At 35.6% G+C, this 25,925-nt stretch overlaps 2 protein-coding genes across 2 annotated transcripts in view; one reads left to right on the top strand and one right to left on the bottom strand.

Moving 5' to 3' along the window:
• Positions 1 to 113: 113 nt before the first annotated feature.
• LOC117110864 (protein FAM91A1-like) lies at positions 114 to 19,570 on the top strand. The gene is made up of 18 exons (XM_033253695.1): positions 114 to 305; positions 1,492 to 1,576; positions 2,136 to 2,345; positions 2,721 to 2,788; positions 7,727 to 7,843; positions 8,284 to 8,374; positions 8,474 to 8,536; positions 9,520 to 9,626; positions 11,305 to 11,459; positions 11,726 to 11,845; positions 12,411 to 12,515; positions 13,618 to 13,705; positions 14,651 to 14,761; positions 15,868 to 15,981; positions 16,571 to 16,640; positions 17,254 to 17,680; positions 18,551 to 18,620; positions 19,113 to 19,570. Exons 1-18 carry the CDS (start codon positions 234 to 236, stop codon positions 19,254 to 19,256), a joined length of 2,217 nt encoding a protein of 738 aa, XP_033109586.1. The 5' UTR covers positions 114 to 233; the 3' UTR covers positions 19,257 to 19,570.
• A 2,285-nt stretch (positions 19,571 to 21,855) lies between these two features.
• LOC117110866 (regucalcin-like) overlaps positions 21,856 to 25,925 on the bottom strand; it is an 8,177-nt gene continuing 4,107 nt past the window's right edge. The window contains exons 3-5 of the mRNA XM_033253699.1: positions 25,270 to 25,485; positions 24,384 to 24,515; positions 21,856 to 23,103 (exon numbers count right to left, since the gene is read on the bottom strand). Of these exons, the coding sequence (XP_033109590.1) occupies positions 22,901 to 23,103; positions 24,384 to 24,515; positions 25,270 to 25,485 (551 nt within the window). The 3' untranslated portion in view covers positions 21,856 to 22,900. The remainder of the gene's footprint in view (positions 23,104 to 24,383; positions 24,516 to 25,269; positions 25,486 to 25,925) is intronic.

Genomic DNA, 25,925 nt, shown 5'->3' with positions numbered 1-25,925 from the left:
GCTCGAGTAAGCATAAATAAAGCAAAATAATAAAATAAAACACATCGGCGTAAATCGTGCATAAGCGTAGTGACGTCATTTAGAATCCCGGATTTGAGCTTCAGGAAAAAGTGCTCCCCTCGGAGAAAAAAAAAGTGCCTGCTGGATGGAATAGTCTAGTTGACATGATCGGTCTGCTGAGATTTTCCAGTTTATATGCTGCTTAGTTTTTGACTTTCCTTCAATCTGCGGAAATGAATACAGAGGTCGAAAACTGTATTAGAAATAGTTATCAATATCCCAAGCTTCCAGCAAATGTTAAGCAGGTAGGCATAATTATCATTAAACGCTCGACAAGCAAGCCATCATCCCCATCATCATGGCCTAGCCTAGCCTCTCCTAGGCCTAGTCTAGTAGGCCTAAGTCTAGGTAGCTAGGTAGGCTAGGGGTGACTAAGCCGGGTCTAGGCTAGGCCTACCTAAGAGAGGACATAGGCTTAGGCCTAGACTCCCTGCCTATCTAGGCCTAGGTAGGTAGTCTATCTAGGGGCTAGGCCTAGATAGGAGCTTTTTTAGGTAAGACCACTAGGGCCTAGTACTTTGTACCATCTACTAGGCCTAGTAGGCCTCTAGAAAGGAGCACACAGAAAATTATATTCTTAATTGACTTCAAATATAGATAGGCCTAGGCCTAGTGCCTACAGTAGTAGGCCTAGACGCCTAGCCTAGGCCTAGTTTAACAATAACATCATTTAAATGGAAAGAACACATTGATGTGTGTAGGCCTAAATTACAGTACTGTTTAGATGACAAAAATTGGTTGAATATTTACGGAGTTATGCTAAATTTAATCAAATAATTTTTTTTTCTTGATTTACGCACTTTTGGTCAGTTAACTCATACACATGCCAACTCGTACACACTTCTTCTGACCATGTTTATTTACATAAAAATAAACGAAAATATACTATGGTGATGAATGATAATAAAGAAAATATATAGTATTTCCATATTTATTTTTCCATGTAATTATCATTATATTTATCAGTACATACCATACATTTCAATGTCTGTTTCAGGCTTGATTTATATTCATAAGCCCAGCAAATCTGATTCAGTCTCGCCACCCTCAAAAATGTTTCGGCGATCCTCTTTTGACCCATGAATTATCCCATCGACCCATAGTTTGTGAAACAGCTGTATGTATTTGACCATTATCAGTCAAATTAAGTTCTAGAAAAAGATAGAGACATTTCTTGATCAATGTCAGATGTCTACCCACCATGGAATTTGCTTTAGCCGTACTCTTACTAGTGTGAATTTAAACGGTAACACCTAGACCTTTAAAACTGAACGGCAGAATAAGGTACTATAGGCCAAGTATTATAATTTTAGAGTAGGCTTATAACTTGGTTAACAACAGTTGTTAACCAAGTTACTGTCAGCAGGAGAAATATACTATAAATTTATTGCCAATAATAGTGATGTCAATGAATAAGTCTTTGATTTTCAGATTCTGGGGAATTCAAGTAAAGAATATGAAAAGCAAGTTGTCAATTTTAGTATCAAGAACCAGCTTCGTTATCGTGGTAACTTAGGTAAGATGATTTAAGTAGAGAAAACTGGATAGTAGGTCTCTCAATAGGCTACTGTATAAAAACCTGTACTGTGTATCCAAATATTACTATTTGTCATCATGTTTTTGTCATTTCAAACTTCATACCTTTTAATATTATCAATGTTGTCATCAAGATTTTAGGAAGTTTTTTATGTTCATAGATTGTGGTGATGATATTTAGTATCATGGCTAATCTGATAGTGACCAGTCTGTGTGTGTTGAACCATAAAGATTATTGCATCCTGATACAATTGTTTTTGTGTACCTTTTTTCTGAAGAAATATGTAAGCCTATGTTCCTGCAGTACATGCCTCAAAGCTCATTTGCTTGTTAATAATCTCTGTATATTTATCAGAAAGAAAATTAAGAAAATTGTGTGTTGGTGTACAGACCAATTATCACCAACCTGCAAAATCTGTATTATGCTGCAGTCAGCAGGTTAATAGAGGATGGATGTTGTTTGTTGCCATTTTGATGTTTATGGATGAACTTTTAAATATCAAAAACTTCCAACACTTCATAAACTTAAATTCTTCTAGTGAAGCAGGTGAGAAAAGATGAAAAGAAATATTATGAGGAGCTCTTAAAATACAGTAATGAACACCTGATGCTGTACCCTTACCACCTGTCAGACATAATGGTGAAAGGGCTACGTATTACCCCTTTCACCTACTACCATCGGATGATGCATGACACCATGTCGGGAGAGCGGAGCTATGATTCGTTACCCAATTTTACTGCTGCTGACTGTAAGTTTACCAATACCAGTCATTTGACTGAGTGTCTACTGTACTGTAATTCTTTTTATTTACGTTGCATCGTAAAATAACATTTTGTAAATTATAGTACTACACAAAATCTAGGACAGTTACCTCCATTGCATATTATAGAGTTGCAATTTGTGTAGTATTTATTTGAAAAAATAACTGTTTTGTATGAATTTGTTTTGAGTTTTGTATGGTAATCATGTAATTTTGTATGTTTCAAAAGTGTTAAATAATTCATTAGGAGTACTACTGTATTTGTGCAACTATGCACAAGTTATGCAGTTTGTAGCCTATCATTGTCTGAAATACTTTAAAAAAAATGTTTAGTTGTTTGATAATAGAATTTTTCATTATCAGGTTTGCGTCTTCTTGGAATTGGAAGGAACCAGTACATTGATATCATGAATCAATGCAGATCATCTCGGGTAAGACTTAAAGAAGCAGACAGTTTCAATAAATTAACCAATCAGATTCATCTCTTAAAAATTTTGACCAATGATGGTTTGTGAGGGTCCTGCTGTAAGCAACTACCATGTATTCCAAAAAGTACTCAGCAAAAGATGTATAGAATAATGGTATCTGCCATTGCTTTAGCCCCACTAGACATATTTTTTTCCATACTTTCGAGGAAAATGCATGCTTTGTAGCTTACACCATGCTTCCCAGAGCTAGGAACGAGAGTAAAAATGGGGTATTATCTTAATGAGAGAAATATGTATGTATTAGAAATCTATACTAAAAATGATTACCAGCATTACATAATATTAATATTATTTTTGGTTTTTTTTTTATCATCTTTGTTAGAATTGTTTTCTGCTAGAATGGTACATTATATTGTACATTATTAAAACACATACAAGGAAGTGTTCATTTACTGTAAGGCGTCTTACCTTATTCAAGCAACTGCTAGCCAAATTTCCTGGCCAAATTTAGATCCTCGATGAACGTCTTATCTTCTTGATACCAGTTTGATTAAACTGCAGCAGCACGACTGAATTAATATACAGTTATTCTATCGTAACTGTTGTGATGAACATTTACTCATACAACAGCATCTGGCAGCCAAAATGTAGTATATGTAACTGCCCGTTGCTTCATCTGTTGATCATCAACATGTGCGTAATAATTTGATTAGCTTCAGACATCGGCTGTCCAAATTTAGCTGGTTACATGTTTTTAAAAAAATATTTGATAAATAGTCAATTAAATTTTGCTTTTCTTCCCCGTTTTTCACATTTTTCTGCTCTTCTGTTGTTGGTGAAGTGTGGTAGCAGTCTTTGGTAAATTGTGCTGATGTGTGAATGGGTGGAAAATTGCCATCATCATTTTCTTCAATTTAAAGGCCTATACCAAACTCTAATATCCACATTCTTGACACATCTCCCTCGGAACATTTTAGTGAATCTTTCTGCTAAGCCCCAACCTTCGGATGTTGTAGTGAAGGTTGCGCAAAAACAACGATGTTAAAACATATGCAAACATGTGCATGTGTGGGAGGAGACGTGTTGCAGCACAAAGTGCAGAGCTACACTGAACATAGTAACGTGAGGTTTCGTACTGGATCAAATCTTTATTCAATATCGTACACTGCACCGTGAAAACTATAAATCGAATGAATAAATCAAATTGCTACTTTCAAAGTTTGTGAAAGGTCGCATATTTGATTGGGTCATTAAGAGATGATATAATATTTAGACCTCTGATTGGTTTATATGCATTTCTCTGAGAATGGACGTAATAATTAATTTTTAACTTATCAATATACCCTGTTAAAGGGACATACACATACATAGGCCTATACATTATTGTATTTTTAAGTAATTTGGGGTTAGTTTGTGAATGAAGGTTTATGCAGGACTAAATGAATATACAATTCTATTGTATCATAATTGTAGTAATGAACATCAACTGGAAGCCATAATGTAGTACATTCAACTACAGTCGATCCATCTGCGCGTAATCAACTAGTTTTCACATAGGCCTTATCAATCATTTGATTAGCTTCAGACATAAAAATCCAAATTTAGCTGGTTACCAGCTGTATAAGGAAACATAGTCTCTACTAACTGCTTGTGAACGACAGTACCATTAATAATACTCTCTCATGTCACCAAAAAGTTAGATGAAGTAACTTCGCTTTTATTTTCATTCATTTTGCAAACCATTTCATTGTCTCATTTTTATTTCTCCATTATTTTCATTTCACTAACCACTTATTAGTGTTTTCTTAATTTATTCATTGCAATTTGTTTTGTTTATTTTAAACTTCTACTAGCCCACACTCAATCGCCCTGGTAGTATTCAAGTAAGTTAACACATTTGCATCTATACTGTAGCTTTAGTCCTAGCTTTTTTCTCACTCTAGTCTCGACACTCGCTTTCTTTCTTTCTACAGTAATTTTTTTCTGTAGCCGTAGTGTTTAGTTTTTGGTCAACATACATTATACAGTATGGTCTCTTGATTAAGTAAATGAAACAAGTACTAAAGTAGACATTTATTTATCAATATTCTGGACTTTCAACTGATAATTTGTGGGCTACTTAACATTAAACAGATAATACAGGGGCGATTTAGAGGGGATGGGTGTCCCGTGCACCACCACATCCCCCCTTTTTAAAAGTCCAAAAACAAAAGAAAAAAAGAAAAAATTGATTGCCCAAAAGTCCTCAGAAGTTATTTTTCGGGCGTCTGCAACCTAGAAATTTCGTGGAGGTATGCCTCAGACCCCCTAGGGTATTGTTATGTCGATCGACCTCATTTCCACACCCCTCCCCTCCCCCTATGGACTCTGGATCGACCCCTGTAATACAGTATGTATGAATACAGAGGAAGCTACATTGCTGATGGCACACAATTTATTCAAACTTAGTGCCTAACTTAAGGCCCTGTTCAGACTAAATTGATTTGACAACATGACCATGTGTGGCAAAGGCAAGCCAACCCAGTCTTCACAAATGGTGTTTCAAGAGATAGTAGACAAAACATGTTGGAATGTCAGCATTTTTAAAATCTATTTTATTGCACTAAACTAACCTTTATTATATATCTATACATCAATCATGTATGTTGTTATTTCCCCCATCTTCAATGTTAAAACAACAATTTGGTGATGGTCTCTGCATGAGAAATCCCTGAAATTATAAATTCTGAAGGCTGATTTATCAAAGTACTGTTTCTTAAACAGATGTATGTTTAAACTCCTATAACTTCATAACGAAATGTCAGATTTAAATGATTATTTCACCGATTTATAACTTACATTATTAACTGTTTAATCCTGTATTTAATAAATAAAAATCATTTTTTTTTTGCAGGGGAGTGACTGGTTTCTCTGGTCTTTGCCACATATAGGTGCATTATTATAATACGGGAATTTGATAACCAGGGCAGAGCTTAACAGATTAAATTAACACTTTTTCTCAACATGCATGTCAATCATTCTTCCATTTCTGTCTTTGCTTGCCGTGCATTGTGCATATTATATTACAAATAGTTTGTTTTGGTTTATCTTAACATTAAAACAGTATGGTAATATACAAGTAAACCATATTTTAAGGTGAAGTAGTGGATAATTTTAATTGGCACTACCTCCCTCCACTTTGAGTCGGGAGGTAGTCCAAACCATCTAATACTGTATGGCAGTAGAAGTCACTGCTTTCCCATAATACCATACCATGTATTTTAGTTTTACACCTCATAATATTAAATATTGAACTTATATGTATGTCTACAGTAGCCATTTCAATCTTTAATGGTAAATTTACACAATTCACATATGGTTCACATAGCCAGGTACACTATGACATAAGAAGGTAGTAGAACTTCATCAGACAATGACGGTTGCTGGGGCTAGTTGTTTTGTGTGGCGTTACTAGGTCTTATGTAACGCCATCTATCCGATGTCCCATGGGAGAGCGGATAGAGGGCAAACATCTAGCCCAGCACCTGGAGTGCCTGATGAAGTTCTACTGGTAGTAGATTGAAACGTTGCAAGTACGTATACATTATTGGTGTCAATATATGGATTTACCTTCTTCACTATTTGGAAACCTAATGAAATTATTCTAAGGTATGATATAGTTAATGTTTGGTAACACTTTTTTCTCTGCATAGTTTTTTGTGTCTACATCTCCAGAGGGGCTGTAGACAATTAGCTATTCAATTGTCTCACTTTAAAGTTGTAATGAGAAAATTTGGTTGGAGGAATAATGGGATGGGTCATATGGTAAGATAAAAAGAATAGTGCTTGATAAGACCTGTCATGGAAAGAACTAAAAAGTCAACAATCTTTTACTTTTACAGTTATTCGTGTGAACTGCCAACACAGAAAGTGTGGATGAGTTAAAAGTAGCCAAAAAAAAACTATGTCGGGCATCAGGCACACGCTCTCGCTCAGAGTCCATTTTGTCATTGTGATGATAGGTTCAAATCAATTTCCTGTTTCATTTTATATTTTTATTTCAGTTTAATCACACTTGATAAATATTAAAATCAAGTTCACTATTAGTATTTATAGAAGTTGTGTTGATACAAACTCAATAATTATGTTTGAAATTTCTGAGAATTTCCTAAATACAGTAACCTGCTTCACATTAGTGTATTCATTAACACACAACATGCAGCTACCTTTGCTGCTAGTATGAATATGCTCCCCCTCTTGTAGACCAAATACATACATTTTTCTTAAGCCGTCATGCAGACTATGAAATTGTGACAAATATATCATCAGGACCATAAAGTAGGCACATCATGCACCATTTTATTGTCCGAGAAAATTTGATAATGAGGACAGAACGTTTAATTCTATGAATATATTGATTTATATACCTAGGTGAAGAGAAAGGAGAAAAACCAGAGACTCAGGCAGATTGTTGAACCTTGATTCCAAACCTCTGACTTTAAGAGTTCTTCATCTACTGCTCAACGCAATTTCAAAATTGAAACTTCTCTAAACTCTAATAAAGATTAATATTGTACAAGTGTGTTCTAATAAAAATTAATATAATAACAAGTGTGTTCGCTGCTAGGAAAATGGTGTATCCAGTAGTTCAGTGTTGGTGCAAGGAACAAAAGTAGACAATGAGTAAATTTCATTAGGTTTGCTTCACCTTCGTCAACCTCCAGGTCGCACTGATGCTTGCACATGCTCATTCCTGATGTTTCTGTCCACCGTACAAACATACATTAACTTGCATATATCCAACAATACATACATTTGCCTAGAGTGAATAAAAACATGGGCTGCATCAGGAATTGACTCCGTAACCTTCCTAGTGCCATTTTAGTGCTCTGTGCTTGAGCCAGTGGACCTCCTTTCACATTTGTACTTCATATTCAAGTACTCTTAAGTTTCTTTTCTCAGAAATTCTTCCGCAAGAAGCCCATTAAAGACTTGTTACCAGTTTCACCAATTGACTCTTTTCCAATTGAACACTGGTGGATATCACAGGTTGGGTACATTACAGAAGAGGACATCAAGGTAAGAATGATTTGGGATTCGGGACACATTGGTTACCGCTGGTGTATGTACTACAGCAGGGGCGGATCCAGAGATGTCCAAAAGGAGGGAACGAGGGGGCGAAATTTGTGCCGATCAAGACAACATTTTTTTTTTTACCTCTCAAAAGAGGTGCCGGGGCCGGGCTGCCCCCCCCCAAATCCGCCCCTGCTACAGGGCCATGGGTTGCATATCCTTTATAACAGACTTGAAAACATACAGAAAAAACAAATAATTACTCTCAAGTATTTGAAAAGCACCTGATATCACCTTATTTTGTGAAGCAATAGCATCTCCACACAGAAGCTTCGTCCACAATCCTCCCGTCAGTCCGCTCCCTCAGTGTCAATATTCCTGAACATGCCACTGTTCCTTACAACATCCTACTGATGTGATCGTTTTGATCTTTTTCTATTTCATAGTCAGTTTCCATTGGAGAAAAAGACATTATTGACAAAGTGATTGATGTTGGACCAATGAAGACTGGAGAACTTGATTATTATTTAGTACAAAGTAAGTTTCCTCACTTCTGAAGGACAGAGAACACAAATAAATAAATGCTATTGTTATCAATATACTTAGTTTAATCACTTGATTTGTTTACATTTCCAGAATTATATAGGAGAGGTTTGATATACATGGATGTTCCGATTGAAGATGACGATTGCATAGTTGGTAAGTTTTCAAGCAGTTTGCATCTAAATTCAACTCACAACTTGAAAGCCAAAAGCCCTACTGCAGAGTGTCACACACTTCCACATGGCATTTTCCTAAAGCCCTATCCCCACTATCCAATTTTATTTGCAAAATGTGACATGCTTAAATATGATGACATTACATCATTACCATAATAGGCACATCATTACCATAATAGGCACATCATGGCTATATGGGGTTCGCCTTGCTAAAACCAGAATCGGTCAAAACTAAAACAAGAAAATTAAAATTTTAATATTATTTACATTCTCCACATTATTATGAGTAAAAGTTTAACAGCTTCTCTGTAATGAAGCATACAATACTGCCACGCCACATTCTTAAGCTAATACTAAATTTAACATTTAGCTACAGCACACTGGTTTCGGGATGGCAGGCCTCATATGGGCATACAGCAGTTTTTGTCAAAGATAATTTGATAATCTTGACAGATCTGTAGACATTTTAAATGTAGATAGTAATTGTTATTGTCGTGATGGAATAATAGACAATAACTGGATTTGCGTCAGGAGAAACATGTATAGGTGTAATTTCAGGTAGGGCAAAAAAAAAAAAAAATTACACCTATACATGTTTCTCCTAACGCAAATCCATTTATTGTCTTTTATTCCATCACGACCATAACAATTACTATCAACACTGCAGTACCCGCTGCTTACTTGGACTCGAATTCAACCCTGGCCATCAGGCGCAAGCTCGGTGGTCTAGAGGTATGATGCCAGGCTAGTGATCTGGAGATCGTGTGTTCGAGTCCCACCCGAGAACAACTTGCGTTTTTTTTTTGCAGTTGTTTTCAAATGTACAGAGTATTCGGTACATTTCCACATCAGGTAGGGCAAAAATTACACCTAGTAATTAATAATTACACATAGTATGCTTTAAAAACAGTTATTAGCTATACCCTAATTTTTATAACATTAATATTTGTTGGTTTTTTGTAGTACCACCACTGGAAGGTTTTGTAATGAACCGCGTCCAAGGGGACTATTTTGAAACTCTCCTTTACAAGATATTTGTGTCGATTGATGAGCATACAACAGTAGCTGAGGTAAGTAGTATTGCTACTCGAATCCTAAATTTGAAAAAAGAATGACTTGTAATATATAATTGCTATATTATGCCCATCTCAAAGTGCCTATTCAGCACAGGAAGCAGTAACAGTACCTCTCAGTAACCACTCAGCACGTTGCGCTGTGTCAGGTGGTTGAAACGACCTTTTATTTCGGCTTCGTCTTCTAGAACAGATTTGACAGCTGCAATAGCAACGAACTCAAAGTGAGAATTTACTCTCCTAGTAGGTCAAAGTTGTTTATGATGACCTGGGGCAGCTCCTTGTGATTTTCTTTGCAGAAAGGCATAAAGAAGTAGCTTGGAAACTTATCTATAGGTTCATGGATGCCATAAAGTTCCTGGCGGAGACATTTTAAAGCATTCATCCATCAGCTGTATTACATCATCATAATACTTTTGAGGTGTTATATCTGTTGAAAACACAATAATGCAGTGTCAGGGCCATTTTTATGGAGAATTGTTTGTGTTGGACCATTTCTTGTCAATTTCAGTTACCAATACGCAAAGATTGTTACTTTCTGGTGTTATATTTGGGTGTCCTGATTGCAGATAGTTCTTCTTGGCATATGCAATTTTCTGAACTGGTGCAGTTCTTGTGCAGACTGAAAAATATTCTAGCTGGTTTGTCCTTGGCTTGAATCACCCTGTCTTTATCATCTGACACTGACATACTTGGTTCAGTCTTGTCAAGATCTCTCATACAAGCTCTACACCCTTTTTTCCTTTCAATACACCCATGAGATTTTTTTTAATTGGGGTACTAATTAGTATTACTACCATTTTTTTTCCTAGAATGACATCCCATGTTTCCATTACTCTTGGTGCATTTACTCAAATTAGATATACGATATGAGCATTTTTTCCTAATTTTTGATAAATTAATATCCTGAAATATGGTCGCTTTGCTAAATCCTTGTTAATAATGTGCTCCTCTTCGACTGGTAGCTACAGATGAGGTAAGTCAATCATCTTTCCGTTATCAGCCATACTGCTCAATTCTGGGCCCAATATGACGTAGCTGTCAATAAATTTTTCTTGACTCATTGTTCATAATACAAACTATGTTTTCCTACCTTTAATCCCTAATTCATGCTTTAATCTCTCTGAGCAAACCTTGCGGTACTTCCAGAATCCAAACCTTGCGGTACTTCCAGAATAAAGAAACGTGTATGTTACATATTTCTCTCTAAATTTACATTTTACCTTCACTGGTTATGACAACAACTGCTGCACTACACATGCTTTCTACACCTGTCCCTGTATAACTATTGGGCAATGTTTAAAGATTACTATTGTTCATTTCAGTATAGTTCTGTCAGCTTTATTCAAAATATGATCAGACACAATATTGTGCTCCAAATACATTAGGTAAAGGTGGTAACATCCACAGAAAACCTACATACAGCTCTCTGATGACACAACATTTTCTTTTGTCCCAATTGTAGGCAAGCAGTTACAACACAAACTATTTGATTGCAAAAATTATACCTATCCCTAAGTGATTTGCTGTGGGGAAAACATTACAAGCTTCCTAAGAATGTTGTAGATTATTACAATAAAAGCTGATAGAACTGTTTTTTTGCGTTGCTGAATGATGGTTATTTACGCATATCTTACGCCAACCATAGTAACATTTATTTTAATTGTATGAACAGCTTGCCAACGTGTTGGAGATTGATCTAAGGCTGGTGAAGAATGCTGTGTCCATGTACTGCCGTCTTGGGTTTGCCAAAAAGAAAGGGAAAGAAACGGACCCTGATAGCCTACACCCATCATGGAACGAACCTTTGAATGCCATGGCTAACAAGAAGTAAGTTTTACCCTTTAGAAATAATATGCGGTGGTCAAAGTAATGATAAGGATTTCCAGTTTAATTTTTGAATTGAGAGCTTTTTGGTACTGTCTCTTCTTTATATTTTATAGTTTCTGTTTTTTTTTTAAAGAACTGCCTGTGTTGAGGTACTGTAATATAGTGACTAAACAATATAATTTGTATTTAATTTGCTTACTTGCACTTTTCATTCAGTGTCTTCATTAAATGTTTCATATGTGTGTGTTTTTTTAAATATAATTCAGGCCCACAGTACATGATGATCTTCTGTTGATAGACTGGACTGCTGGGATTAATGACAAGCCTCCCTCTGCTGAGAACTCTACCACTGCATCAGATACAGCCAGTGTAGATGAATCAGGTGAGTGGACATCAAATATATTATGTTGTTTAATACCATAATTAACTATCAACAGAATTGTAGAGGTACCACTTTTTTCTTTTTATATAGTAACTCGGAGGTGGAAGCTGACAAAAACTGCGGGTGTTATTGACCTACCGGTCTGGTTCTCGATAGATACCCTATATATTTTTCTTACCCTTTTTCTTATTTAAATGTCTCATAGAGATTTACTACTAAAATATAGCTTTACTCAGATTATTTGAATGATGATTGAAATATGAAGTTGATGATCATTGTAGACAAAACAGCAGTACTGTACCATTATGTTCAATTTCAGTTCAATCAAGTTCTCAATTCATTTTATTTGCTGCAAGAGCCACCAAGAGCCAATATCGGCCAAAGAAACACAATAAACTTAACCCTTTTTAATGTTCTGGCAAGCTGCTTGGATGTTTGTTTGGAAGTTTGTCCAAAAGTTTGGGAACTGCTTCTCTAAACTTCAAGCCACACTGTATTGTTTCTTACCTCTGGTATTGCAGGTCCTATATGTTGCGGCTGTCTCTTATACACATCTAGATGTGTATAAGAGACAGGATGTACCCAACAGGACTAGGCATCGATCTGCTAAGGTGTGAGAGTTTGCTGGGCCTAGAGCCGGCTACTTGCTCAAGAGTACTGCAGAAGAATTATGAGTAAGTTGTGCAGTTTTGATGATGATGGGTTTGTGGTAGTGTTGGTGATGGTAATGGTATGATAATCAGTGAGGGATTCAAGGGGTGGGGGCAGCCACCCTGCTGAGAGTGTAATTTCAGAACATCTAGAGGTGGTCCCCATAATCATAAATTGTTGGTGGCGTGTAGACCCTCCATTTATGGAAGTCCCTCCTTGGGCCTCTCTATTTTGAGTTACTGGATCTGCCACTGATAATTTACCATGGCAAGGATCTGTGATAATGATTGATGAAAACAAAAATTATTATAAAAATGAAGATGATTGATCTATGATTGCTGCGAAGCAGCCAATTCATATTCTACACAGCAATTTGACCTCTGAAAGGTCATTGTTTGTCAAAAAACGAGTGGCTAAAACGACTGAAAAGCTGAGTTTCCTTCTTTCGTTCTGCCGGGTAAAATCAATTACTTTAGGCGACGTTTGTAGACTAACCTACTCGTACCAACGTCAGCATGTCGCGCTAGCCTTATCCTACTCTAGGCCTAGACTAGCTAGGATGGTATAGGCCTAGCCTTGAAGGGACGAAGGTCCCAATGAAAAACAACGTCGCTCTTTGATAGCTAATATTGTCTATTTAACATCACAATAATTCATTATTAGACCTATAGTTGTTTTTTGAATTGTACTCGACAAATCTCAGCCGATACCTCGCACAACTGGTTAACGTCTCTATCTATTGTCGTGACGTCATGGCTCGCTGGCTCACACTTGTGATATGTCTCGCACTTGTGATCAAATAACACGCTGGCTCGCACTTTGGCAACACTCTTTGGCAGTCAACTCGCCCCTAGAAAACCCGCCCTTGGAAACTTGCCCCATAAAAAAATGTACACTTCCTACAGCATGAATGAAAAATTGAAAAATTACGACTTTGTTACTCAATGAGAAGTGTTCTAATATAGACAATGGGTCGTGTCTCATATTATTTGTTATAGTTTTATTATTCATTATTTTCACTTGACTCGCATAAATAATTTTGTTCGAAGAACATTTATATGCAGTTGTACTTCGCAGCACTTCACTTGCAATTTGCAATTTCTAGTCTCTATTCTTATTGGTTAGATTACTGGTATCCATGGCACCACTCAGCAATGAGATCCGTCCGGTAAGCAGTTGCACTCCGCAACATATAGGACCTGCAATACCAGAGGTAAGAAACAATACAGTGTGGCTTGAAGTTTAGAGAAGCAGTTCCCAAACTTTTGGACAAACTTCCAAACAAACATCCAAGCAGCTTGCCAGAACATTAAAAAGGGTTAAAAAATGGGAACCATTTCACGACCCAACTTTTGGTTGCAACCCATAATTTGGTTTAGAGGTCAATGTAATTATTATCGACTGAAAGTTGCCAGACTTCTTATATACATTTATAGGCCTTTACATTATAGGCCTATAAAAGGGAATGGGTGGGGCTCTCATTGAACAAATTTGGAAGTTCACAATTATGTCGGCCCGCTGCTGATCTAAAAAAAATTGAAACTGGCCACCAGCTTAAAAAGGTAGAATAACCGGGCTGTAGCCCATCATTAGTTTTGGCAACTCCCATGTTATAAAATAGCAAAGGAATAATTTAAATCTCACATATTGCTATGAAGTTGCAAGATTTTAGATATACAGCTGTTTAAAAAACAGTATTTGATAAATCAGCTTTCAAAGTTTACGATTTCAGTCATTTCTTAGGCAGAGACCATCAACAAATCGTTAAAAAAAACATTGTTTTAACATCGCAAATGGGGGAAATAATAGCATAGCATGATGTACTTTATAGCTATATAAAGGTTATTTTAGTGCAATATAATAGATTTTGAGAATTTTGACATTCCAACCTGTTTTGGACATGGTCTTAGAAACACATTTTGCAAGGAATGTCTGGTTTGGCTTGTTTCATTTACAGTCCTCTTACACCTGTCACAAGATTATTATGCTAGACATTTTAAAATTAACACTGTGTTTTCAGTTTTGATTAAAATTGAAATTGGTATAGTTATCATTCCATTAGAGTGATATGGACATTTTATTTACACTGAAAAACATGTTTGGTTCAATGACTATACAAACTCTTATACTGAGACTAATATCTTGATCTCATTTATAGGTAAATTCTGTGTGGTTCAAGCTGTTCCTGTATTGTAACATTGGTAGTGGACCTTTAACTCTACTTCTTGTCAAGGGCTCAAGATTAAGGTGTTTACCTCAAATGTTCCAGGTAGGTTGTAATAATGTTACCTGTAGCTACACTCCTGTAGAAGTCTTAAGTCTTCCTGAAAATAATTGGGAGTTTTTTGGTGAAAGGTTTAGTTACTACATAAACAATTAAAACTGTGCCTCCGGGACCGGAAAAGCTGCAGAAAATGCCCAGGGTGCAGCTTTGCATACAGGGCCTTAGTCCGATTGCTTAGATGGTGAACCGAACCAGGATATGAATGTCGGCAGCGGCAAACCCCACAAGGGAGGCTCGTGAGATTAGGCCATCAGGTTACAATCCGAGGGGACTGAGATACGAGGACCCGAGACTGGGATGGACCCTGTGGGGGCACGGTCCTAGAAATGGATACAGAAGGCATCTGGGGTTAGGTTGTCTGATCCTGACACTTGACATCAGGCCAATGCAGACACACCTCGCACTGCAACCCCTGACCGGCCCAAAGGGCATTCCGGATTCTTGTCTACCTTCGGGCTAGGTCTAGCCCCAACACAAGTAGAGCACAAAGCCTTCCGAGAAGACATAACATGGAAAACACTACTCCAGTGATAAAAATTTGCTGAATATCCCTCAATGCATAGATTATACTGTATTATTTATTATTATACACGTTCAATTCACCTTCATTTCATTTGCGGCAAAAGTCCTGACAAATTTACAAAGCTTAATAACCTAACTTCAATATTTAAAGATCCATTTCAAGTATATGCAATCCTTCTTCCTTTTACTTTTACCTTGCAAAAGCATTCTCCATCTTGTTATTTATCATTAGTGAACAATTTGCCTGATAACATTGCTATCCTTTTGTCCATTTAGAGATAGACACCGTTTCTATAGATTACCATAATAATATTTTTGTTCAGGGAAACGTTTCTTCAGCAGTTAAGTTTAAATTTAACTTCAACCTGGCAAAGTCAATCCAATAATTGGTTGCAAAACTTGGAATTTCCAATGTGAAAAAACATCTAAATGACTACCAGCTATTTTCCTTCAATTTCTTGATCTTTCAAGCATTTGCTAATGTTGTCTTCATGCTCTGATGAGCACAAAACCACTGTCCACCCCGTCTTCCCATCCTGTTACGTAATTATTCATTTAATTTTATCTAGGAGTATGACCGGTTACTGATCACCACATGGGGTCATGACCCTGGAGTGGTAGCAACCTCCAACGCTCTACTAACAATCAATGACGCCCTTTCTCATTCCGCTGTACTTATCCAGGTGGGTTGTATGTGATAATGGTAGAATCCAATACTTGATAATACATGACTCATTTTGTAATTTCATTATCGTATTTTATATTATTTATGTATGCTTTTTGTAAGAACTGAAATAGAGTTAAACTTGCCTTCTTGACTTTACCGAACTCAAATAATTTCTATGTTTTATGTGCTAAATTGTTTGGTTTTCCATTATTTAACGATCTGTAAGTCAAAATTTATCATGTCAATCAATTTTTCAATGCCATTTTCCCACTTTCGATCCCACTTATGCAAGTTCAACTGCATAATCTGAATTGTATATTTTAATTGTATTTAATGTTATTTATTAAACATATTCTGTTGGTATAAAGATGGGTATGGCTAGGATTGAGATTGTATCATAGAGTTATAATAACAATACTAGAGTGCTGACTGAATGTATATTCAGTGTTTAAATTACGCAGATCTGTGTGTGTCTACCATCCAAGATGGCTGCTGTAGATTTAGTAAATCAAAATGCACCTAAGCATCATGTTTTCAATGGCGCCCTCAGTTTACACTTAGTTTAGTTGCCAGAATTTTCATCAATTTCATTTTACAAATTCTAGGCTCAAGGCTGGTTGACAGATGGGGAGACCACTTGTATACCTTTCCCCCTGCCAGCCGACTCAAAGCAAGGTATGTATTTTCTATATTACGGTATTATAAACACTTTATTTTCATATGTTGCCTTATTGTAGCTTATGTTGTGAAATTCTGTTAAAGTGATTATGCAGAATATTCTTGTATACTTTTATTATACTCACTGTCATTATTATGCTGATGGTATGTAGGTTTGATTGATTGATTGATTGTTTGAATTTATTCGTAATCAGTCATAAAATACATAGGCCTACATAAAAACGATACACAAAAAGCAGACAAGATACATATTCCAAAAAAATCACACTGAAATTGTATCCTTGAAATTTGAACTTGATTCTTTAACATTTGAAAGCACATATTGTCGATGATAAATCATATTCATTGTGTTTGTAAAGTTCCACATGTATAAATTTTTCCATATATATAAAAAAAATAATAATTAAAAACAGAATGAAAGCATTATAATCTAATAAATTATTTGATCCTTTAAGTGAGGTATTTAATTTGTGTAATTTAAGGGTTTTTTTTAAATAGATTGTTAAAGACTTCTGGTACTTAAGTTTTAATGTGGCTGTACAAACTACATTGTTTTTTTCTTTTTTTAATGTAAACTAAACTAACAATTTGCTAATTTTTTTATTTGTAGGTGAATTTGGGAAGGAGTGTATGCACGTTCACAGTGCAATCAGCAAGGCATCAAACCTACTTGATCTGAAGCACTCCTGTGGTTACATAACGCTTCTAAATACCGGAAAAGTGATGTTGAAACAACGCCGTAAGATGCCCAATAAAACTTCGTCCCGCAGCTCAACAAACAGCAGTAGCAGCGATGTACGTGTCATGCAGGAATTGACAGACGCGGCCAAAGATCTGGACCAGTCAAGTTCAAACACGTCCCTGGCATCGCGGGAGAAGCTGTCGTTGGACGTTGAAGGTGGTTGCTGTGACAACGAAACTGAGGAATCCGAGTGGGTTTTACTCGATCTGTTTTTTGGTGTTCCTTTGTTTGATGATGCCGTTAATCAGGAAGTCTGTCGCAAGATGGCCGACAACAAGCTTTGCCACAAAGATAGGTATGGCTAGGATTGAGATTGTATCAGAGTTATAATAACAATACTAGAGTGCTGACTGAATGTATATTCAGTGTTTAAATTACGCAGATCTGTGTGTGTCTAACATCCAAGATGGCTGCTGTAGATTTAGTAAATCACAATGCGCCTAAGCATCATGTTTTCAATGGCGCCCTCAGTTTACACTTAGTTTAGTACAGCTAAGTTACCCGTACAGTATGTTGAAACTCGAGCATTACGGTGTATGGGTGTAACATACACAATTTCAATTTTCATTCCTCAGTACTCTATTTTTAAATCAGATTATGGTATTCCTCTTGGCCTCTTTCTGGCTATGATAGTTCAATAATTTATTAATATTATTAATAATAATGGTTAATGAAATAATAGTCAAAGGGCTTGTTTATTGTTGTAATATGTATACTAAGCCTGAAAGTGGCACTTTCCTACAGCGGCCATCTTGGATGGTACACATACACAACACATTGCTTTGTCGCCTAGTCAGAGTTCTACTTGTTTAATAACACTATGGAGTGTATGCATCTATTACCACACCACACAACAAATTAGTGCATTCAAATATATACGATGAAATAACATTAACTATCCAAAATATTCAGATATCCAATACAACCAACAGAAAACTGAGCTATGGTGCTGAAACACTGTGTGTAAATTAATCAAAAGACACATTTTTCATCTTTCAGTGATTTAAAGAATGTGTCTATATATCTAATGATTATCATATTATCAGTTTAATTTAATAATAGACCATTGTTTTATTACATAAATAAAATTAATTCTATTAAATGTCGCTATTGCCATGGAGGTAATACCTCTATGCCGTTATTAATCCCTTTATTTCTTATATAGTTTATCAGAATTACTTCAATCAAGTCGTCGCTTGTCCATACAGCTATTAAATTTTATCGCAGAGAAACAGGTAATAATTTCAACAACTTGGGTTTAAATTATTAATAATGTCAGTTGTCTAGCAGCAAAATATTCTTTAAATTGTCATACTAATAGTAAACCCATTTGATTTAATAGAAACATCATTTTAATGGTTCAATTGCACTAAAGTTAAAAAGGGAAGATTTTACTGAGACCGCTGTCTGCACTTGGATTTTTCACTGCGAAAAGTGGTAAAACTAACCGAGCAGTGAATGATAACTGCTGCAATAGATATAGCACAATATTTAGAACTCTCCACTTCACTCACTGAAGCCCTAGTTCATGTTTCATTATAGTTAAGTTGTTTACCATATAATTTTGATACTCAATTTCTATTTTTACTTTATTATAATATCAATGATAAGCCCTATGTCCTGTTGCACAGACTTAGTTATTCCAATTGCATATTGTCATTGTCATAATTATGTGATGTGTAATTATCTATTATTATGTAAATGTGATTATTTCCATTTATTTATAGGATTTACCTGTGATTCCAGACCTACCACTAGACTCTAGTGTTGCAGGCACCATCTCATCAGCCTTCAACTCCCCTACAGTTTCCTATCCAACCAAAAACCTACTGTTTGATGGCACTGTGCTAAAGGAATGGGCTGTAAGGTAGATAATCCCCTCCCAATCTGAGGGGGGGGGGGGTCGTAGTGAATTGTGTTAACTTGGAAAGAGGCTGGGCTAGCAATGTTTATCATAAAATGTAAGATGACGATATACAGATATTTTATAGGCAGTCTGCTCATTTATTCAGTACAATCATAGCCGTAACATATTTTATTATTTATGGACTTAGTCTGTATATAAACTGTTTTATTGTACATTTTCTGCTGATTAAAAAGAGTGAAGAATTAATAGTATAATTAAACATCATTCCCCTAATTGCATTTCTTGTTGTATAGATGGCTTGGGAAATGAATCATATTGTAATTGTTTCAAATTACAAGATTTTTTTTATACTGGGGAAGAAGTGGAGAGGGGATTTAGAATCTTTGTAAAGCACCGTAACTAAGCATAGTAAAATAAAGTAATAGACCGTAGAACTGAAGTCAGGGAGTGGGGGAAGTTTTCTGAGCAAAAGTTATTAGTTTGGAAACTCAATTTATTTTGCCATCCAGTTGTGATACAAGCAGGGCATGGACCCGGTCTTCAGACTGAAAATATTAAGTTTCTGATCCATCAAAAGTTTTTGTGGTTTCAGGTTATAATTTGAGGCACATGACATCCCAAAATACTGTCGCTATAAAGTAAGAGTAATTAACAAAAGAATGCGGCAGTATTGTATACTTTAGTACAGAGAATCCGTAACTTTTATTCATAATTTTAGCAGTAGATTCCAGTAAGTAAATGAATAATTTGTGGAAAATATGAATGCATTAAAGTCAGCTTTCTTATTTTTTTTTTTTTTTTTTTTGGCCAAGGATGCTTGTTTTGGAATGGTATTCCCCAGGATTCAAATGTGTATAATTATCTCAATTTTTGTTTTGTTTTTTTGTTATCTAATATAAGTGATAAATACATTTTACTCGCATACTACGTTTCATGAATGATCCATTCGCTTTCTCAAGTAGACTGGCAATGTTACATCCAGCTTGGCCTGAAAATTGCAAGATAATTTTTTATTATTATAATTGTAAAATTGTGGTTTAAAAGCATAATTTTGTAACCATCCACAATTATAAAATTGGATATCCCTCGACCCCAACCAGCAGTATGACTATGGAAACCTGACCAGAGGATGTAAAGCGGCCATTGGCTCAAAAGCCCAGTCAGACTTTTTAGACCCCTTGGCAATCTCAGTTTTATTTCACTTGCATGATGTTTACAGCAAATGGCATCACATAGGGCCCGTTCGAGCGAAAAAATATCCGTGCAATTTACCAGTTAATTCACTGGTACACACTTTCTAAAACTGCTCGGACACTAGTCCATCTGGATTATCCGCGAAAATTTTGACCACCAAATTTCTGGGTAGAATACCGTGTATGGAATGACGATAAATCAACCTTAATTGTTTTTCAAAATGTTTTGTCCACAGCCCAGCGCGAAAATCAATAGGTTACCGCCCAGGCGTGGTTGCAGCTCTCCTTCGCCTCCTCACACATGCATGATGAAATCTAAATTTAGTAGCATAGCTACGCAATCGATTTGTAGATTTACCATTATTCTGAGAAATAAACTAGCATACATACAGATTTTAAAGCAGCCATTATAAGTTAAATATTGAGCTACATTATCGTTCCACCGTGCCGCGGTGTGTGTACATGGGCCGGTTATAGCAGCAGTAGCAAGTAAACAAAGAATGGGTTGTTGACCATGGGATAAGTTGAAATTTACTTCCGGAGTAGTTTCGTTACACGTATTTACCGTGAGCTGAAACTTGCTCAAACGGTCGACCACCAGCTGAATGCTCAGCGCGATTACCCAGTGAAATAAACGGAATACGGTTGGCGTTTTTTTTTAGTGTAACCCACAAAACTTGAATGTCATAAGTACATGTTAATCTTAACTAAGAGAGAATAATGAAATTATGGTTCCCCCACCGACCATGATGTGTGTTGATAGCTTCATGGTGTAATACATTGGTTTATTATAGAGTACCACAGTCGTGTCATCGCAACACCAGGTGGCGCCCTCTGAATGGCATCATAATCTTAAAGGTTTAGAATAGGCTTTCTGGAATAGGCATTTTAAAACCTAATAATTTACCATCAAAATGCACTAAAAACACAAAAAGCTTGCATTATATTAGTTTATTTACCAATTTTATATGATGTTATGATTTAACATCGTGATTACTGTAATTATTGCTATTATAATCACCAAAATTTTGTTTTACTTTTATTTTTTAAACCACAATGCCACTTGCAGTATTCTAGATGATGATTTTATAGGTCTGGCCTACGGAGGCTTTTTATATTATGCGCTCTGTAAATCCATTTAATCCATATTTATTATTTTATTATTACAGTACCATATGTTTCACCACGAAACATGATGGTATAATGTATTTTCAAAATACCATATCTGAAATGTTTCTAAAATGATTAATTAATAATCACTTACTTTATCCCATTGTTATTGTGTCTTTGGGAATGAAATACTTACATTAAATTCTGGACTGATTTTTTTAAATGAGAAAGGTTACACAAACCACCGAATAAGAAAACAATGTACAGTATTGATTTTTTTTTTTTTTTTTTTTTATCATATTTATTCATAATTTATATATATACTGTTTTTAACATTTTCATTTCTGTACTGACCAATTAAATTGTTCATTGTAATGTTTTAATGCCTGTTCATAGATGTAATTCATTTGCAACTCATTTCCATGTGCATATAATGGACATTTAACAATAAATCTAAACATTATGAAAATGATTCCATTTCTTTCTTGATTTATTTCATTCTCAGCTATTAAAACTCATCAAATCTTATTTATAGAGGCTTCATTCAACAGCAAAATAGTGCTATACAGGAGGTCTAAAGTCTCCCAAAAAATAATTAAATTTGCATGTTTTTACTACTTAAGAAAGTTTACCCAGATCTCCAGGAAGGGATTTCTTCCAACGTATGGGACCCCTGGCTATATTACAGCCATCAGCATTTCAAACATTTTCTGATAAACAGTTTTAAAATTATCTCCCAATTTTTATGGTTATCATGCAAACATCCAGTATTTTGTTTAGAATCTTGTATCCATTTAGTAGATGGAGAATAAAATGAATGTTAGCCTTGTTTGCTGTACATTCACAGTTGGTCTAGCTAACATAGGCAGAACTGTCAGCATGTTATTACATTTTTAATGTGTTGTCTAATTTTGCCTTTTCCCCACTTATTAATAATAAAGCACTCCACAATTCTTTCCTAATCATAACCATCATTTGTCATTTTATTAATTGTCCATTTGACGTAAAATGAAACAAATTTTTACACACCCGGGCTGGTCTCTGATTATTTATCTGAAAGTCTGGAATTTTTTCTGCAACCAAAAATAACTAACTCTGCTTTCGGATAATAAGTGAAACTTGGCCCAAGTCTCCTAATGATAAAAGTTTGGTGAAACAGAATACCTATCAAGGTATAGCTGTAATCAATAGAAATGATTGAGAATATATACCAACAATTAAAATTTAGTTATTAATATTTTTTGAAATATTTTATTGTGAAATTGTAAAGAATAATTTCCTGAGTTTAAAAGCAATCTTCATGTGTGTAAATGAAATTAAAAGGATTGCTACATTCAAATACACGTCAGCCGAACACATTAGCTGGTAAACCTCGAACTCCAAGGCCGGTGACTTTAAAAACGGATCCAGCAAGGGGCTGTTCCTTCAGCTCACCATCAGTGAGTCCCTCGGCGGAGGCGGTGACGTAAAGCACATCATAGTTGGGCCCGCCGAAGCAGCACGATGTTATGTTAGTTGCGGGAAACATGATAGTCTGTAGTTTTTCACCTAGTTGGAAGAGGAAGTTTCGTCACAAATAAAGAGTGCACCACAATACTAACAAAAGTCAGTTGACTATTTTTTTTTGTTCACTCTCCTCACCATTCCTTTTCTCGCTGACCTCCTTTTATTTTCTTTACCAATGTTTGTATTGTAGTTTATTTACTGAATTCTAAAATGGCACCGAAACTGCTAAGTACCGGGATGGTGTCCGGTGGGGGATAGTTTAACTAACTGTGTTAAGTAATATAATGTATTTAAGAGTACTTAAGCCTAGCTTAAGGTAGTTAGGGACGTCCTGGGTACGACATTAAACTCGATCCAGTCGAAGCGTTGGCGACTAAACTGACAACCCTCTCAAATATTATGTCTCTGTGGCTGCTGAGGGGAAGGTGTTTATGGTCACCCAGCAGCAAGAAAAACCAATAGCTGAACAAATGGCGGATGAGCTCCTCGAAGCCAACGGCCAACCGTTAATTAGTTTAAGGAATAGGAGTAGTTTAGTCTCATTGTTATTATTGTTATTATGATTATTTTTATTTTATTTTATTGTTATTATTTAGGGGCAATGTGCAATATGCACTATATAAATATAACATTATTATTATTATTTAAAAGTGTTGATGCATTGTGAAGGAAATGTTAATATTGGCCTTGTGGTAATAATAATAATAATAATATTAAAGTGCTTGATGCGTGTATTAGCTCATACCATAACTTCCTCTTCTCCTATTGTGACTTTGTGTCTGAGCTACCCGATAAACTGGTGCCAGTTGCTCTAGTCTGTACAACAAGGGACGATTTGAACCACTACACAGGGTAATCCCCTTTTTTATGTTGAAAGATGCTGTCTTCATCCGAGTTCAACCAACAGAACCATAAGTAGGTGAGCCCCACTCAAACCTACTACCCACTACGAACACCCTCGCCTTGAACACCCTCGCCTTAACCACCCAGCCTTTCGACTCGGTCAGCCCTTGTGCTTAGGCCAGGTCATGACCAAGTGTACAGTTGATTGGTGGCGCCAGAGGTTTTCCACGACGAGTTCAAGGTTCCTGACAAGGGGTCCACACCCACCTCTGCCACACAAGGTTGAGGTAAACAAATTTTAATAGACACGTACCCGAAAAGGTAATTTACTTCATCCTCTGCATTTGGACCACGTCCTCAAACCTTTGCTGACAAAAACACATCGTGAATGCGTCTTAACGTTTTGATTTACGCAGAGATGGGCTCGCTTTTTATGAGAACACAAGTAATCTCATCATGTTCTATTGCTTTTTATTTACCTGTGTTCGGGTTATACCGATTAACCCGAGACTTTTGGAACATAGCAATCCACAACATTCCCTCTGCGTCAATGCACATCCCATCCAGTAACCCTTCTTCAACAGGTGCATGAATTATATGACGTCGATTTTCTGATAAATACAACAAAAACAAATTGGTTAAATTACATACATTATTTTTAAATGTGTTTTATTGATTGACTGATTTACTAGGCCAAAAAAAAAATTGTTTGTTTATCCTCCTCCACCAGCCCCTAACTCAATGAAAAAAAAAGGGGTGGAAAAACAAAGAACTTAAAAAAAAGGTTTTTCTTTAGTTTTTTTTCGTCACAAATTTTAAAAAATGTGAGTGAGTTTATCTTTATTTTTTGCCAGATGCCCTACAAATTAGTCTAAAGTTGTTGTCTGATGTAAGATATTGGCATTCTACGCTCTGTGGGTTATTTTTATTCTATCTGATGAGTATTTTAAAAAACTAAATAAATAAAAAAACTTTTTCCACCTGCCTCTATTTATCATTTAAAAAAAAAGAAGAGCAAACAAACTATTTTTTTTTGGCCCTATCAAATACAAAGATAAATAAGTGTGGTTATGGTCAGGGTTCACAAACACAATTATAATATAATATACTGATCAAAGTTTCATAATTTAAAATACAAAGTGTTTATTTTGCCAGCTGAAACTTAAATTTGTCTATCCTCAAGGTTGGGGTTTGAGTGCGCCCTCACTAATCATTACAAAAATGCTTTGTGAAAGAAGTACCGGCTAAATAAACACTGCCTTTAAAATAATACTACCAGTATTCAGTCGCTGCTCTTCCATAACTGACCAACAACATTATCTGTTGATCGAAACACCACTACCAGTGATATCTATGCCAACTTACTAATTTCACCAGTTTCTTTATCATAGTCCAACGCATCAACGTATTCCAAAAGTGTGTCGATATAGTACAGTGTTTTATGATCCAGACTCCATGCCATCCCATTGGATATGCTAATTTGATCGAAGTGTGGTTTTACTGTAAGATCTGTATGCAGACAGTACAGAGTCCCTTGATGTAGAAGGACCTCTGCTGGCCTTTCTTCAGGCCCCATTGTTCCTATAGATAAAAAATTTTAAAAATAATAATAAAAAATGTAATTAAAATTGAAAAATAATATGTAATTTTAATACAAGATTTGGGTATTTAGTCATAATATTGATTGACAAACTACAGTTACAATGCATTGCCTGCCTATTAGACTCAGCATAAAACAGGTGATATTTTAGAAATTTAATTAAACATGTTAAATATCATGTTTATGATCTGGCGAAATAGCTTGAAATAGAAAATATTTAATTAAATATACAAGCACTTTACAATTTTTTTTTTGTTTGAGTTTGTATGACCTTTACAATTTAGGCCTAACTACAGTAATACTGTAATAATTATGACAAGATATGCACTGCCTAGCTATCAGACATGTAACATAAAACGTGTTATAATTTAGGAATTTCATCATAAATAATCATAAATATGTTGGATCGTCTTTATAATCA

Source organism: Anneissia japonica, unplaced genomic scaffold (genome assembly GCF_011630105.1).
Source record: "Anneissia japonica isolate Jap-2015-1 unplaced genomic scaffold, ASM1163010v1 scaffold287856_len476331_cov182, whole genome shotgun sequence".
In the NCBI taxonomy this organism is placed as follows: Eukaryota; Metazoa; Echinodermata; class Crinoidea; order Comatulida; family Comatulidae; genus Anneissia; species Anneissia japonica.
This window is presented reverse-complemented; position numbering and strand designations above follow the sequence as displayed.

Coding starts and splice junctions, on each gene's coding strand:
- LOC117110864 (XM_033253695.1), top strand. CDS start 234: ATGAATACAGAGGTCGAAAACTGTATTAGAAATAGTTATCAATATCCC. Junction 7,844..8,283: donor TTACAGAAGAGGACATCAAG/GTAAGAATGATT, acceptor TCTATTTCATAG/TCAGTTTCCATTGGAGAAAA. Junction 14,762..15,867: donor GTTTACCTCAAATGTTCCAG/GTAGGTTGTAAT, acceptor AATTTTATCTAG/GAGTATGACCGGTTACTGAT.